The following is a 17,759-nucleotide window of genomic DNA, read 5'->3' on the forward strand; positions in this document are numbered from 1 at the left end:
TTAATAAGCTATATGCTTTCTGTGAAGATTAGTCTCTGAATTTGTTAATATGATTGTGACCAAAACGGCCAAAAACAACAAGAGTCAGAAAAAGAGTGCCCCAAAAGGCTTCTTAAAAAAAAAAATACACAGCTAAGATTTCACTTGGTTAAGTAAAAATATAAAGTAGGAAAAAACAAACAAAAAATGGAATCTAGGTGAATTTTTTTCCCTTCCTATCCACAACTCCTTCCTGGTAAGTGATGTAATTCTGGGTGAATTTAGTACTCCTCCTTTATTTTCACTTTTATAAAGGGAGATTGTGTTTGTGTGTGAAATGTGTCTTTTACTATGGTTCTACACAATATTAACATCTCAAAAAAAAAAAAAAATAGACAGGTAAGAGATATTTATTGACACTGACCAGAAACATATACAAGTATTTCTGAAGAACAAGCTGAAAATATTTCCTGGTTTATTTTCTCAAACAGAGACCCATATCACTCTGAAGGCAGGATGTGCCAGTTTTCCTTTGTGGAAAAGCACATGCTGGCAGTAAGCTTTGCTAAGAGAGCAGTTTTTGTCCTTAAAGAACTACAGGGCAGAGATCCTTCTAGGGAGTGGTAGTTGTTGGTGCTCCCAGGGCTGGCAGAGACTGGGCCAGTGGAAAGTAGCGAGGGCACTACAGGAAGTTTCACTATTTACATCAGAATTGACTTGCTAGGGCTTTGCCTCTGAGCTCTCTTGAAAGATGCTGCTGAACTCTGACTTGAAAGACACCAGCATTAGGACTGAGAAAGTGCGGCTGCAAAGTACGTGGCCCAGGTCTTAAGAGTCGAGATTGTGTCCACAGCAGAGTGACCGGCTGGTCAGAACAGTGCCCAGACAGGACACGTGTGTTTCATGAGGACTATGACAGATCAGTACCAGAACCAACCCCTTTGATGTTCCAAAGAGAAATTAGCATGTAAAAAACAAACCAAGAAAAGGCCTTTCCCATATCCTCCTCTGCCTTTGGGGGGCACAGAGGCCACTCTCCTTAATCAGCTTCAGTGATTGTGAAGTTTGCCCATCATGAATGTCATTCTTTCCATCCAAATTGCTTCTTCTAGGTCTTAAAAGGCATTTCAAAAAACAGATGATCCAGTAAAACATGCAACGTGGAATTTTACTCTAGAGTCATAACTCTAAAAATATTTCTGCTTATTCAAATTAATTTCTCCTCCGGAAATCTGAAATTAGGTGTGATAAATTAACGATGATACAAATAGAGCTGCTTTCAATAATTTAATTATTAGACTCAAGCCCCAAAAAGGAACTTGCATGAAATATTAAATATTACTCCTAAAGCAATTTGGACACAGTCACACACACACACATCAGGAAAGGAAAAAAATTCTCCCCAAAATGCCAGTGTTTTGTTTTGTTTGAAAAAATAACGACAATACAATTAGAGGTAAACAATATTTTCTTCAGCTCCATCTCCAGTTTCCCCATCTTCTCTGGTCAATGTCTGTAGATTTAGCTTTGCTTCTGCTAAAACCGTCTGCAGCTGAGGGCCAAGTGGATCTGAGTCATGGGGACTCGGAAACTCAGTCTCAGAGATGTCCAAATCTGCAACAGACAGACAGCACAGGTCACAAGACAGTCAGCTTGAGACCCACAAGGCAGGTGAACTATGACTCAGAGTCAGCCATGGAGAGAATGGTGGCGTCCAGTGAGAAAGGAACAAAATGGATATCCAATGATTTAATCAATATCAGTAAGCTCTATTTGATTGTGTGTACAAATGTCCTCTGTGGCTAAAAATAACATTTATAAAATATTCGTATGGAAGTGTCAAATAAATAAAGACTTGTCAGAATTTGTAGGCTGTGAAAACACTGCTACTGCTGAGAAAGGGGTGTCCATTTATTTTTAAAACTGGGTTTAAGATCTTAGAAATACATTATATACTCTAGTTATGTGCAATTAACTATATTTGCATCTGCATAGCACTTTCCCTCAGAATATCTCAAAGTCAAGAATTGACCTCAAGACAAATAATGTATCTGGGATTTTATTGATATGGGCCAGGGGTGGGGAGAAAGGAGTTGAAGGATGGAGACCCTTCAGCCTCACCATTGTGCAAATCTGTTAACACCGCACAAATCACTTAGCAAGAGTAGCCAGGTTCCTAGGGAAAATCGTTCCAATATCAACTATGACTGGGATTATTTTTTTCTGGTTACCTAGCAACAGCAGGGCATAGTCTATTCTCCCTTTTTCTGGTAAAAACCCTCTAACATATAGTTTAAAGAGGAGGCGAAAAGGGGTTTTGATTTTAAGAAAAGCAAGGCTCTTAGACCGTTTTCTCTGCACTTGTTCCGTGGACCATCCTCCCTGAGGCTTGGCTATATGGCAAAATTACAAACACCCGGCTTCATTTGGAGCAAAAAGCAGTGTGTGCATGGAAATCAGGTGGGAAAGATGTATAACCCCGAGGCCCACCTGCAATTTAGTCAGTCATTAACAAGAAGTCATTATAGTCGTTGCCATATTTTGTTCAAAGTCTCTATTATTTAGATGGATACACATAACTGCTGGCAGTCTAATGACAAAAACTGCTTGTGACTTTTGTCCTTTTGACAAGGAGGATCTTTTTGGTTGTTAGAGAAAGCAGGAAGCAAGGCCTGGCAGGAATGAACAGCAAAATGTCCTCACAATGCTCCGTCTTTGGGAATGTGGCACCCTTTGCTACATCTCCTTTCATCACTCCTTCCAATAGGAGGCAGGACCAATGGCAGAGGGGTAGCTAGGGCCCCAGGAAGTAGAGACAGTTCACCTGGAGGAACTGACCTCTGCCTCTGAAGCTGAGGAGAACCGCTGGGAGAGGTGAAGGAAGGAGGAGGTGAGGAGGTAAGGCTGCACCCCAGAGGTTTAGGCCATTCCTGACTTTGTCCCCAATGGAGCACAAAGAAAAAAATCCACTTATGTTGGGGTGACTTGATTCTATTGATCTCAATTCTAAGTCCTGCACCTCAAATACCGGGAACTGCTGAAAATGTATCTACTGAAGATGCCTCTAACTACCACCAGGTATAGAGTGACTTCTCGGGGCACAGAACCTGTCCCAGGTCTTACCTCCATCATTTAATCAGCTAAATGTGAAAACCCCCCGACAATGATATTGCTATCAGAGCCATATAAATCTGTGTCCTATTTCACCACATTGGGAGGCAAAGTATGCTTGTGTGATCACAACATACTTTCACAATTTCAACTCCTTTCCCAGCCATTGAATGAATAAGGCCATTTCATCTCTAAACACAAATATTCCCAGTTAAACTACTGACATTTAACATTACACAATGTGAAAAACAAACAAACAAACAAAAATACCCCACACTTCAAAACTCCCATCTAGCAGATGCTGGCAGATTGGAGAACAGTTCACCTAAGCGACTACAGTGCTGCCTCCTAGCCCACAGGAGGTCCAGCGAGGGCACAAGAAATACTACATGGAGAATGAACAATCATCCATTAAATGAGGTGATTAGGAGGTGACTGCTGACACATGTGACCATGCCAGGCGCTATGGAAGCCCTTAACCCATGTATGTTTCCTTCCTCTGGGGTGTGAAACTTGTAGCAAAGAATCCCAAATACTGGTGAGTCTAGGTAACTGGGAAGTCCCTTTAATGATTTTAAGAGACTTGCTCAAAAGGAGCCAAAGAACAAAATATATATCAGAAAGAATTCTTTTATCTGAAGTTAAATTGTAGACCCTAGTTCAGGAAGATGGAAATCCAAGAATGAATTGGTGTGTAGGGGTTGGTTAGTGTGTGTGTGTGTGTGTGTGTGTGTGTGTGTGTGTGTGTGTATGTGTAAGGGGGTATAGAGGGTTAGTCAGAACTTTTTCAAATAAGAATAAAAATACAGAAGAAAAACATCTCTAGGTGAGAGCTTGTTGGACCCAAAAGCGAATGGCCCAAGTTGTAATCCTAGATGTATTAATGGAGGTGGTTGTGGTGTGTGTCACCTGGAGAGGAACTCAATTTCCTTCTCTGTGTTCCTTCTTGGTTGTACCTGAACTGTTTAGGCAAGGTCAGACAATCTGTCTTTGAAATTAGAAACTGTTCTGTGATTTCTGATTTTATTACTCCATTTCAACCCTGAAAGACCTGCAGCACGGCAATTGTATATTTCTCAAGGTCAGCCACCTTTTTCCACACTTTTTCCCCTAGAGAGTATGATCATCATATAGAACCCTAAACTCAAAAAACATTTGTTCAAATAAAACCTCACTGATTCAGAAAGCCAAATTCTTGAGAAGTTAATCATCCAATTTGATTTGTGATCAAAACGCCTATAAATTGTTAGACTTTAAAACAGAGTACCTCATTTTTAGTAAGCAAATATTAATATAATTGGGTTAACTAAAAACCAAATGCCAGTACAATGAAACAAAACTTCAAACTACAAAGAACCTTTCAATCTAGTGTCTCAACACACCTTTCCTACTTAGTTGACATGAAAGAAATAATTTGATCCTTACCATACCTCTGGAAACTAAACAGAGTGAGCATTATTAACTTTAAAATAAGGACAAGTACGCTGAAATACATCAAAGCCCAAAAGCCTGGCTAAACCAAGTGGAGAGGTGCAGGGTTTTTCCCATTTAACTGAACTTTTATTCAGATCCTAAAGCTTCATCCTTCACAAGAAATTTCCTTGGACTCTCGGATAACTTCTGCACTGATATCCAGAGATAGTTCCCTAAATCTCCTTATCTTTAGCCCTTAGTTGCAACTTGTTGGTTGACATTTACATTTATCATTTTCACACGTTTCTCTTCTCGCCAGCTGTTGGAATGTCATTATCAGGGGAGAGAATCTTGGGTCTGGGATGACATATAACTACAGAAATAAGCTCCTGAAAAGCTGACACTAGCGGGAAGTAAAATCAGGCTTTCCTTCCTTGGCTCACCACCGTCACTATTCTTTTGAGCCAACTGAATAAACTGGTTATTTTCAAGACCAGACTATAAACTTAAGGTGGAAAATGCAACCCCATGCCCTAATACAAACGAATAAAGTGCTTCCTAAACTCAGAAGTGAATGAAATCTTTTAAACCACAAGCTATAGTAAAAATGTAACCCTGGGCAAGTCATTTCCCTCCTCTTGGCTTCAGTTCATGAAAGATTGAACTGAAATCATCATTCAGGCCCCTTAAACTTTTTATATTGCATGAGAATAGTTACGTCTGTGTTTTGGTTCAGTGATTCACTAAATAATATTCCAGAGATACAACAAACGTATGGCTTTTGCAACTGCTTTATGTTCAAGAAATGCACATTGATTACCTTAAGTTGCATTTAAAGTAATGTTTTTAAGGTAATTTCCAGACATATGTTCCACCCCTCTACCTTCAATATTCCCAACAACGCATATGAGTTGAGCCCACACACGGTCCTCAATGATAGGATTTGGAAAGCTACCTCAGGAGTGAAAGATAATGTCCATAGTCCACTTCATCTCCCCTTCTATGAACAGCAAGCTTTAGAGTAACTTGTCATAAAGAACAGGCTTTGTGACAAGTCAGAATGTGTTGTCTCTTTTAAAAATAATCAATGTGGTCTTTGCCTCTGTTTGCATTTTCTGAAGAGAAAACATTTTAAATCATGATAATTTTTAAAACAGAAATTTTATTTAAATTTAAAAGCACCAGTATAATTTTCTTATGAACTTCAACTCTTAAGGTCTGAATTTAGCTCAGCAATGTGCCCAGTGACCAGGCACCCAGCAGCCCAGTGCTGCCAAAAGCACGTTGAGTCTACTGCTGGGCTCACTGGCGATGCCTGGTTCAGTTTTCTCTGTATCTTATCCCATTCCATTCTCCCCAACAAAACTCACAAAACAGAGATTTGTGTCTTCTGGGTCTTGGCTGTGTTCTTGTTTACTTTAATGAAGCGTTCTGACTTGTACTTATTACTATACTCCTTGTTCCTAAAATCAAAATTCACACTTTCCTAAAATAACTCTACCTTAAATTTTGTCATTAATGTTCCAAGTCTACAAAATAAGTTGCATTCCCTATTTAATGATTGATTGATTCAAGCTTACACTGTGAAATGTTTAAAAAATTGTTTCCTGATGGCATTATTGGCAATCACTATTTTTTCTCAGGAGCATTCATGCACAGAATTTTCCTTCTAATGGAAAACACTTATTGTGCAGAGCTCGAGGTATCTTCAGAGCAAAGGAAAATTCATCTTTGTCTCTTATTTTGCTCAACTCCATTTTCCATAGTGAGCCACAAACAGGATGTGAGTTTCTGGCATGAAAACCACTCTCGCCTTGATATCTGAAGCCAATGATCTCAATTAATGTTATGATTCCCTTTCCTATCCCTCATGTACCATTATTGTACCTGAAATAAAATAACTGAAGTGTACTCTGGGGGGGTGTCTGTGTGTGTATGCACACACGTGTGTGGTATGCATATATAAATTTGTAATGTAAGAAAGCAAACTTATTATTTTTAAGTTGTGACTATTAGAGTTGGACTTTATTTTCTTATTGGTAATTAACATATTTAGAATAATCTATGTTGGTTATATAGGTAACGCTGACAAGAAATACCGCAATTGGAGCAACTGATGCAATGAAAATGAGGTTATATTAACACAAGACACGTTATATGTCAGTTTTCTCGGTTGACTGGACTTGGATTTGTTCTCACACTCTTCTTTCTCCCCAGAAGGGTGCCATGTTAAGGAATCATGAATTTGACATCAGCAAGCCCCATGGCAGGATAGGGCAAGTACTTCCTCCTTCCTCTCTTCTTTGAGATGCATTTCAAAAACTGTGTTTCTTTTCATTTCAAAAAAGGTATGTGTCTCTACACAGGATACTAATAGGTATTAATGATATAAGATACAGTGGTCAAGAAAGTTGATGAAACTCTGGGTAAATCAAGTTTCTTTATTGACAGATTCTTCAGGACTTTAGGAAGCTCACCTGTATGATGAATCTCTAAGAGGGAAAAACAGTATGTGGTATTTCCCAAACTCAGATTTTCTCACAGTGTACTTTGCAGTGTTGTAGTCCCTGCAACATACTTTGGGAATAGTGCACTTAAGAATGATAAACCTATTATAGACTAACAAAATGACAATAAGTGAACAAGATGCCACCATAAATCAGGGATGGGAACCTAAAAATAAATGAGGTTTTTCAAATTCAGAAACTGTTAAACCTCAATATAATGTCTATATTGGTCCCAGGCAACAATCACAAATGGCTGCTAAAATCATTTGGAGAGAAGCTGACGGGAAACTTTATAATGGATAAGTCAAGCTGATAACATCTAAACCCACAGATCAATCTTAATATCACAAAAAGAGAAACAGACATGGTAAGTCTCCTGATGGGATACTATAGAAAGTATACAACATGTACAATATAAGAAATATGTAACAGTGTATGAAGATTTTTCATGTCAAAAAATAGAGCCCATATCTAGTCAAAAGTCAAACATCTATTCCCAACTACCACTTTACAGGATATACAGGGGCAGAAGAATATGTTAAATGACACCATAGAAATGCAATCAGCAAAATCCAGAATGTAAGAAATTTTTCAGAAAAAAATTTTTCTTGAAAAAAATGTCTTTCAAAGAAATGGACAACCTAGTCTTTCCAACAAATTTTAAGTTTTTTTCTTTTTCTTTTTTTTTAAGCAGGGGAACTTTAGATTAAGAGATTTTATATAATTTTATTAACCAATGTCACCCCAATAAATTTAATAAAATTAAAAAAAAAAAAGAGAGACTTAAGAGCTACACAAACCAAATGCAATATATGAAATTATTTGGATCCCAATTCAAACAAACCAAAGGAAAAAACTGAGACCATCAGAGAAATTCAAGTACTGACAGTATGATTTTAAGTAAAAATTGTTAATTTTTTAGGTGTCATAATGATGTTGTGGGGATGTTAAAAAAAAAAAAAAGTCCATATCTTTTAGAGGAAGATACTAAAGTATTTTTGGATAAAATGATAGAATGTCTTGGATTTGCTTTAATATAACCCAACCTGAGAGGAGAGAGAAAAGGGTACGGACGAACTAGAATTGGTCATGTGTTGGCAATCGTTAAAGCTGAGAGTTCATTAAATGATTCTCTCTACTTTTGTATATGTTTGAGATGTTTCATGATATATATTTTTTAAAGCCCATAGCCTTCCATGTAATTGGACTATAAAATTATATAAAATTCTCTGTTATTACAACAGCATAGCTCCTATATATCTGATATAAACAGAACACAGTGGCCATAAATTCCTCTGGATGCCGAGTGTATTCAGATCAATTTTAATGCAAATGAATCACAAGACATTGGCAAGTGCCCTGTGTGTGGGTGTATAGTATCTATCTTGAAAGATATACAATTTGCATGAACCTATTCCATAAAATAGATGAGGTTCATTTGAGTTTATAGCTACCCATAAAAAAATGATACAGATTCAGTATGGTCTTTACTGTTGCCTAAAATAATCTAACATCTCCTATGTGAAATATAATTCAGAAAAGATCTCATTTTATGCCCTGGGTGCATTTGTCCATGGCAATGAATTGATAAGGATTCTCCTGGAATTTGGATTCCTATTCTTAAAACTAAAAAGTAACATTTAAGAAATAGGAAGTAAAAATACTATGTCTAGTCCAACAATATCAAAGGAAATTTCAGTTCGTAATAATAGTAGGTGTCAATATATTAATATATTGTCAAAAGGATGAATGAATTAGTGAATACCTAATTCAAGAATTCTATCTAATTAGAGTTGTGGGAATCACCAATTTGAAATTCTTATGTTTAGAAAATATCTTACATTTTTATTTAGTCTAATCCTTGTCTTCTCTACAGAATTAAACTGAAAATCAAAATAGAATTGCTTTATAGGTTTCTCTCTTTAAGCCAGGGGTGTCCAAACTGCAGTCCATGGACCAACTGTGGCCCACAATCCATTGTTAATTGGCCCGCAGCAAATTCCAAAAATATATTTAGTTTACTTAAATAAACCAGGTGAGGCAATACGTACTTCACCCCAAGTGAGTGGCCCAGTTGTTTGTGTATTTTACCGCATATGGCCCTTGGTAAAAAAACGTTGAAAAAAGTTTGGACACCCCTGCTTTAAGCTAATAACATTATTTGACCTTGAGTCGAACATTCCATTCAATCCTCACACCAATCCACAATGAAAGGTACTATGGAATATGAGATAGCCTAAACCCAAGATAGAGACAAACCTAACCTGAAAACAGCACAACCCAGGAACACAGGAAGCTGAAGGAAACATCCAAAAACCATAATTAATATCTTTAAAGAGATATTTAAAAGATATTTCAACTACAAAACAAGATTCCACAAAGTAGGAACTATTAGAGAACAAGGAAATCTCTTGGACATTAAAAATACGCTACCTGAATTAAAAAACAAAACAAAAGATGGAATAGTAGGAGGCTAAGGACAAGAAAATCTCCCAGAAAGTAGAGCAAAAATATGAAGAAATGGAACTAGAAGAAAAATAATTACAAAAATCAGAGGCTCCCAGAGTTCCAATTTACAACCAGAAACAATTCCAGTAAGATAAAACTGAAGAGAAGCAAGTTTTTAAAGAAAAAGAAAATTTCCCAGAACCAAAGGAAATATGTCTCTAGATTGAAAGAACTTAATGAATAATGAGTACAAATTATTTTAACAAAAGACCACACTAAGGCATATTACAAAATTCATCCAAGAAGAGATGAAAAGATAATTCTAAAGGTTTCCAAAAATCAAGAACAGGTCACAAACAAAGGCTTAGGAATCAGAATGGCATCAGACTCTCAACAACAACCCTGGGAAGTAGAAAAATCAGATCTTTCAAAATTCTGAAGGAAAATAATTTTTGATCTAGAACTCTAAACTCATGTACATTATAAAAACCATGTGTAAAAGTAGCAAAAATAAATAAATGAAATGAAAAAGACATCTCAACTAATCTGACAAAAATTTGCTTTTGTTTTTCTTAGGGAATTTGGAGATATGCTTCACCAAATAAAAAAATATGGCATTATAGAGGAAGAATGGGATTGAGGGCATAAGCTCCAACACAGGAGAGATGTGAAGGGATGCCCCAGGTGACAGCTATATACTGTGTTTCCCGGAAAATAAGACATAGTCAGACCATCAGCTCTAATGCATCTTTTGGAACAAACTGCTTTATGCAAAAATTAATATAAGACCTGGTCTTATTTTAATATAAGACTGGGTATAATATAATATAATATAACATAATACCATGTCTTATATTAATTTTTGCTTTAAAAGACACATTAGAGCTGATGGTCTGGCTAGGTCTTATTTTAGGGGAAACATGGGAGCAGGTCTGGAAAGCAACAAGGGCATATTGGCACTGGAGGACAGAGGATCCTAAAAGGGAAATTTCCAGGAAGGAAAACGAAGCTGATAGATATTGGATGTGTTGAGTGTATGGAAAATAATATTCATCAGTTCCTGAGAGACATATAGGAGCTTTAGAGGAAAACATAGTGGGAGGTAGGAAAAAAGTAAGCACATGAAAAAAATCAGGCAGATGGTTCAAGTCTCAGTAGAATAGAACATAATAGTCAATAACAATATTAAGTAGATTCTGTACATGCAATTGATTTCTCCATCTCAAAAGAGCTGAGCTCTCACAAATGTCCTTTGAATTTCAAAGTGCCCACATATAACCATAAATATGATTTCTCTGAAAACTACTTCTCAAAGTCCAAAACATAGTGAGCCGATTCAAAAAGAATTAATGTGTCTGTATAATTAAGAGTGGACACTTTTAAAATTCCAAAACCTGCTGTTAGTAAAAAACCTTTACAAACAGGCAATTCACAGATAAGGAAACCTAAAAAGCCAATAAAGACAAAAAAGGTACTAAATCTCACTACTAATTAGGGAAGTACAAATTGAAAGAATGAGTTACCATTTCACACCAAAGATAATGGCAAAAATTTAGAAGCCTAACAATACTAAGTGTTGAGGAGGATTGGGAGAAACTGAAACTCTCACATATAGATGCTGGAAGTGATATTACACCACTTTAGAGAGAAATCAGTAATACCTGGCAAAACCAGACAGTCCTACTACTTCTAGGCGTTATAATCTAAATAAACTCTCATTCATGCACAAGGAGACATGCATAAAATAGTGTTTCCTGAGGATCATTTGTAATAGGAAAAAAATTGGAAATATCCTAATTGCTCATTAGTAGGGTAATGAATATGCTGGTGTTTATTCATAGAATAGTATACAGCAGTTTACTGAAGTGCTTGTGCTACATGTATGAATATGCACATTGAGTGAGAAAAACAAGTTGCAAAAGACACAAATTCATACATATATATGGAGAGAGAGAGGGAAGGAAGTTGGAGAGGAAAAGGGGAGGGGTAGAGGAGGGGAGGGGAGGAGTAGGCTATTTAACTATTAAAAACCAAAAATATATTATTTATGGATACATATATATGAAGTGATAGCATTAAAACGTACTGTGGAAATAATGTACACCAATTGTAGGATATTAGCTAACTCTAAATAGGAAATAAAGTAAAAGATAAAGGGGAGGAACTTCATGTCTGTAACATTTTTTTTAAAAAAAGCGGAGTTATCTGAAGCAAATACGGCAAAATATTAACATTTGGTAAATGCACGCCTGATTCATATTTTCTATATTCTCTGTAAGTTTGAAATTTTTCATAATTAAAACTTTTATATTAAAAATGCATTAAAATGTGCAGCAACCCATTGCAATATGTGGTCTTTATTTGGATCTTGAGTCAAAAAAACAAACTGCAAAAATTACATGCACCACGTAGGTCTCCAGCGACAAGGACAGGGCAGTATGTTCACGGCACTGAATTCCTCTGAAGGATATAGAGACCAGGGACCTCTGAGCACCATGCCAATAAAGCTGACCTGGAAACTGCTTGCTGCATGACCCGACCCACATTGAAAGAGTTATGCCTCTCATTTTGCTGAGAGAAGAAAAATTGAATTCATTTCTCTGCCAGGTGAATAATGCAGGAAATCAGCCTAGGAATTTTAATGCTGCATTTACTTCTTACTGGTTCAGTAGAAGGAAAAGCAGCTGTTCAAATTCTTAAGCATATAAGATCCAGTGTTTTTCTTTATACCAGAGGAAAGCAAGCAATTAGATCAAATACATGCAAGCTAATTAGTCCTACTTACTTCTTAATAATTATGTTATTACCAGACGTTTTAAAAATGCCATCCAATTATTTAAAGGTTTACAAATGAGGGTGTTTTTCTTTTGATCAACTACAAAACTATGAGAGTCAAAAAACGTATATGCCTTTTGTGTTCTGAGAAATAGATATTTACAGTTTTCAAAGCAATAAAAAATGTTTTCTTTTTAAAAATGAGAAACATTATTTTCATAATTCTTATTTGTTTGAAATAACATTTGGCAAGAAACCAAATCAATTAAAATATTTTTTCCAACTGCAGCCTTGAGTTTATGCCACTCAAAAATGATTATAATTTTAAAAGTACAACATAACATACAGAAAATACGTCTTCTTCAGTACAGATTTTGACACCCTTGGAATTTCTTTTTCACATTTATGTTTGTTATCAGAGTAAAGATTACTATAGTATTAGATATCTGAAAATTAAACTTAAAATAAATATTTTTAGAATTTGCACAAGAAGTGAGCAGTTCGTAGAACAGAGGCAAAAGTCGGATTTTAAACTACCAAAAGAGCAATAAAAACTGATAAATATATATAAATATAACTATACATTATATATATAGATATAAATATATATGCTATATATTATATATAAATATAAATTTATATATTATATATTATATATTATATATTATGTATTATGTATTATGTATTATGTATTATGTATTATATATTATATATTATATATTATATATTATATATATAAACATAAATATGTATATATATCATATATATGTATGTATGTATATATATGTATATATATAATCACAGAATAAACTGCTCTACTCCTTGGAGCCGTCTCTCCCTATAGGAAATGATTTTAAATTGCCTTATGCATACAAATGTCATATGAAGCTCCTCTGGCTGTTAATATTTGTGCTTTCCGACATGACTAACACTGGAGCCTAATGAAAGCTTGCTAATTTCCCTTTAATTATTTACCAGGTGACACAAATTCCCAAGCTTGCCCAATATCCTTCTATTAGACAGACCTCTTTCTTCTATAAACAACTTTTCTCAAGAAGGAGCCATGGCATTACCATATAACTTTTCTTTAGTGGAATCAGCCACCGAGAGCAAGGATGGTGTAGAGTAGCCTGTTACTTCCTTAGTGACCTCCAGCCCCCACTCCTACATAGCGGAGGGCCATTCAGCAGGCTGCCCTGAGAAAGCCTATTGCCTTCGAGTAGGAAGATACGGACACAGTAACAACAATAAAGACAGGACACCCTGCTCAATGGCTAACCAATACCGACCACAACTGGACAGCACTTCTGAGACCCCCAGAGAGGGCTTCCAGATGTGGTGGCCAGATCAGACGTCAGATACAGCGTCTGAACTGAGCCTTGAAAGCTGACAAGAATATCAACAGGAAGAGATGGCTTTGTGCAGAGGTATTCCAGGTGGAGATTTCCACTCTTACAAAGGGGAGAAAATGCTAAGTGCTGTAAGAAAAAAAGGTGTCAAGTTTGCCTTAAACGTGAGTTTGTGCAGGTGAATAAAGGGTGGGGGGCGTGCTGCACTAACAGGTTGTGAGGGTCTTGAATGGGAGTGCTGGGAGTTCTAACTCTGGGAGGTCAACTTGGCAGCTACTGGTGATCAGGACTTTCTATGGTGCCATATCAGTCTACATACCGTGTTTCCCCGAAAATAAGACCGTGTCTCATATTAATTTTTGCTCCAAAAGACATATTAGGGCTTATTTTCAGGGGATGTCTTATTTTTTTCATGTACAACAATCTGTCAAATACAGTCATATCATCTTCTTCTGGAACATCATCATAACGTACTAAATGCATCCGTCTGGCTGACCATCTTAACTGGGGCTTGTTTTCAGGGTAGGTTTTATTTTCGGGGAAACATGGTACTTGGCTTCATATATACTCAAGTGACTCAATGTATATATTGCCACACTAACACAAGCTAGTTCCAGGAGCAGGCTGAGAAGAGAGCTGTATTGCTTCTGTTTTTTGCCTATCTGGAATGAGCCCACATTTAGCCAATCAAGTTTTCATCCTTTTGATGGAAAAAGCACTCATTTTCTGTCAATTAGTAGAGGTTATGTCAGAATGAAAGCTAGTTTGAGCTTCTGATCCATTCATCCTTCAATAAGCACTGACAGCCTAGCGTGTGCCCTGCACTGGGCCAGCCAACAGGAAACCGAGTTGAACGAGGTCTCGTCTCAATACCCAGGGAGTTTTTCGCCATACAGTCTCTTCAAAAACTATTTCACCTTTTTAAAAAGTTAAATAGGCACCTATTCTAGGAGCAATTCTACTCCTACCTATTTATCAAAGAGAAATGAAAACATAATTCACAAAAAGCCTTGTACAGAATGTTCATAGAAGCTTCATCCATAATTGCCAAAAACTGGAAATAAGCCAGGTGTCCATCAAAAGAAGAATGGATAAGTAACTGGTAAGTTCATCAATGCAAGATCATTCAGTAATAAAAGGAAACCTATTATGGATTCATGCAACAGTATAAATGCATCTCAAAAGTAATATGCTGAGTGAAAAAAGTCGGGCACAAAAAGATGTATAGTGTCTGATTCCATTCCATTCTAGAATAAGCAAAATTAACCTGTGGTGATGGATAGCAGATGAGCAGTTGCTTCTGGGGATGAGGATTGGTTGGAAAGGGGTATAAGGGGGCTTTCTAGAATGATGAAACATTCTGTGCCTTGATATTATTTCCCCGAAACTAATCGAATAATAGAGTTAATACCAGAGCATGCCACTGTATGCAAATTTTCTCTCAATCAATAAACTATATAAAGCATCTTGGATTCTAAAGGGAAAGAAGTGATACAATATTGTGGAAAGTAGTAAAAGGTCTGCTGGACACCAGGATCACAGGAGAGGCTCCTAACCCAGACCGAGAGGGTTTGGATAGAGTAGAAGAAAGTGACCCTGGAGCTAATCTTGAAAGATGAATAAGAGTTAATCAGATTGGGAATAAAGGACATGAACCCTTATCCACAGGCCCAAATGTTGACCTAGGGGGGCTAAACAAAGGTCTATCTTAAATCCATCAGTTTGGATTTGGTTTTCAAAAGACAACCCATGTGATAAACCATGTTGGGATGTGTCATTTGGATTTCAACTATTCACAAGGGAGGAAAAAAAATGTATTTGAAGGGTGTGCCACAGGCAATGAAATTATTTCAACATCCATTTAACATCAGTGTTTTTTCCAGTGTACTTCAAGAAATACCTTGCGAGATGCTGGGCTGGAGGATAGAATGCTGGGGTTAAATAGGTGTGGGTGTGGGAAGTGCCACTTTCGGAGATTCTCAGTACCCATGAACACAATGCAAGTTCTGAAAAAGTTGTGTAGTCTCAAAACCAGCATCTCCCAATATTATCTGATTACGGGACTTTTAACCATCTCAAACTTAATAACAGCCAGAATTGCGGAACATGTTTTGAGAAGTGCCTTCTTAGATAAAACCCAAATGAGACATGAGTCTTTCAGGTCACTAGAGCAACCATTTGGGAAACAGTCCAGTGGCTCAAGTGACTCAGTGATTTATCCTTTTTCTTAACACAAGGTGTAATACTAACAGTGATAATAACAATGTCTGTTGAGTACTTCCAAAGTTCTACACATTGTATGTTTTGTCTTATGTAATTCTCCTACCACCTACAAAGTAGACATTACCAGGAGTCCAATTCTATCGATAAGGAAACAGGTAAATGGAGTTAAGTATAAACACTTGCTTAAAATTTCACAGGTAGAGCTGGAATATGAACCCAGACATAATTCTGTTTTAACCACTATGCCAGTCAGCCATCTCCATTGTTCAATGCTAATCTAGTTCATTCTTCATGCCTTCATTTGTTCATCTGTTCATGTATTCATTCATTCAAATCCCTCACTTAAAACTGAAGTACTGATAAATTCATGTATAGTTCATTACATTGGGAAAGTATGTTTTTAGTTCATTTTTGCTGAAACCTGGTTTAGGAAGTGGGAGAAGGTAGGTTCTTTACCTTTTCACTTTGAATGACAAGAAAAATATCACATCACCTACTTTCCTCACAGGAACATGTCTGGTCTTGGTCATTTTGGTCAAAAATGATATTTGCCAAGCAGTTTTCAACACAAGTGGATTTTCTGGATCAGTCTTGATTCAGTTATTTAATCAAGCCCTTTATGAAACATACTTTCTGGAATTTTCCTGAACCATACATTCTCAAAGTTAGCCATTTGTCTCTCTAAAAACATGAAAATAATAATCTCCAAGAAAGCTGAAAATCATCACTAATAACCATCACCAGCAGTGCTGTAAATGTGTTATATATTTATAGAAGTACCATAAAATTATAGAAGTAGTATAAGTTTGTTTGAGAAAAATAAATGTTTTACCTTTAAGCCCACTTTGATTTACAAAAATTTAATTGTGTCCCTATGTGGATGGGTGGGTATGTCTACGTGTGTGCGGGTGTGCATCTGAAGATCTTAAATGCTGCAGTAGGCAAGAGATTAAATCTGACAAACATACAAGCATATGTGCCATATCTATATATCAATATATCTATGGCAGATAATTTCCAACAAAGGAGCCAAAAACATTCAACAGAGAAAAGAAAGCCTCTTCAATAAATGGTGCTGGGAAAATTAGAAAGCCATGTGCGACAGAATGAAACTAGACTGTTAGCTGTCACCATACACCAAAATTAACTCAAAATGGATCAAAGACAGAAATATAAGACCTGAAACAATAAATTGCATAGAAGCAAGCATAGGTACTAAACTTATGGACGTTGGGTTCAAAGGGGATTCTATGAATTTGACCTCAAGGCAAGGGAAGTAAAAGCTAAAATAAATGAATGGGTCTATATCAAACTAAAAAGCTTCTGCACAGCAAAAGAAACCATCGACAAAATAAAGAGACAACCAACTGAATGGGAGAAGACATTTGCAAACATGTTTTTTGTTGCTGGTGGATTTTGATAAGGGGTTAATATCCAAAATATATAAAGAGCTCATACAATTCAACAACAAAAAAACCAAACAGTCCAATTAAAAAAAATGGGCAGAAGACCTGAACAGACACTTATCCCAAGAAGACAAACAAATGGGCAACAGATATATGAAAAAATGTTCAACTTCACTAGCTATAAGGAAAATGCAAATCGAAACCATAATTAAATACTACCTCACACATGTTAGAATGGCTATTATTAACAAGACAAGTAATAACAAGTGTTAGAAAGGTTGTAGAGAAAAAGGAACTCTTTACAATGGTGGTGGGAATGTAAACTGGTTCAGACACTATGGAAAACAGTATGGAGGTTCCTCAAAAAACTAAGCATAAAATTATCATATGACCCGTCAATCCCTCTTCTGGGTATCTACCCTAAAAATCTGAAAACATTTATCCTTAAAGATATATATACCCCTATGTTCATTACAGCATTATATATGGTGGCCAAGACATGGAAACAACCAAAGTGTCCTTCAGTAGATGACTGGATAAAGAAGATG

The 17,759-nt window shown here is 36.4% G+C and overlaps 1 protein-coding gene across 2 annotated transcripts in view; it reads right to left on the reverse strand.

The window, feature by feature from the left end:
* Positions 1–371: 371 nt before the first annotated feature.
* Positions 372–17,759, reverse strand: part of ARHGEF28 (Rho guanine nucleotide exchange factor 28) — a 289,872-nt gene continuing 272,484 nt past the window's right edge. For both annotated transcript variants that reach the window (XM_019728118.2, XM_019728120.2), the window contains one exon: positions 372–1,593. In XM_019728118.2, the coding sequence (XP_019583677.2) occupies positions 1,430–1,593 (164 nt within the window). In that variant the 3' untranslated portion in view covers positions 372–1,429. The remainder of the gene's footprint in view (positions 1,594–17,759) is intronic.

This window comes from Rhinolophus sinicus, linkage group LG03 (genome assembly GCF_036562045.2).
Source record: "Rhinolophus sinicus isolate RSC01 linkage group LG03, ASM3656204v1, whole genome shotgun sequence".
Lineage (NCBI taxonomy): Eukaryota > Metazoa > Chordata > Mammalia > Chiroptera > Rhinolophidae > Rhinolophus > Rhinolophus sinicus.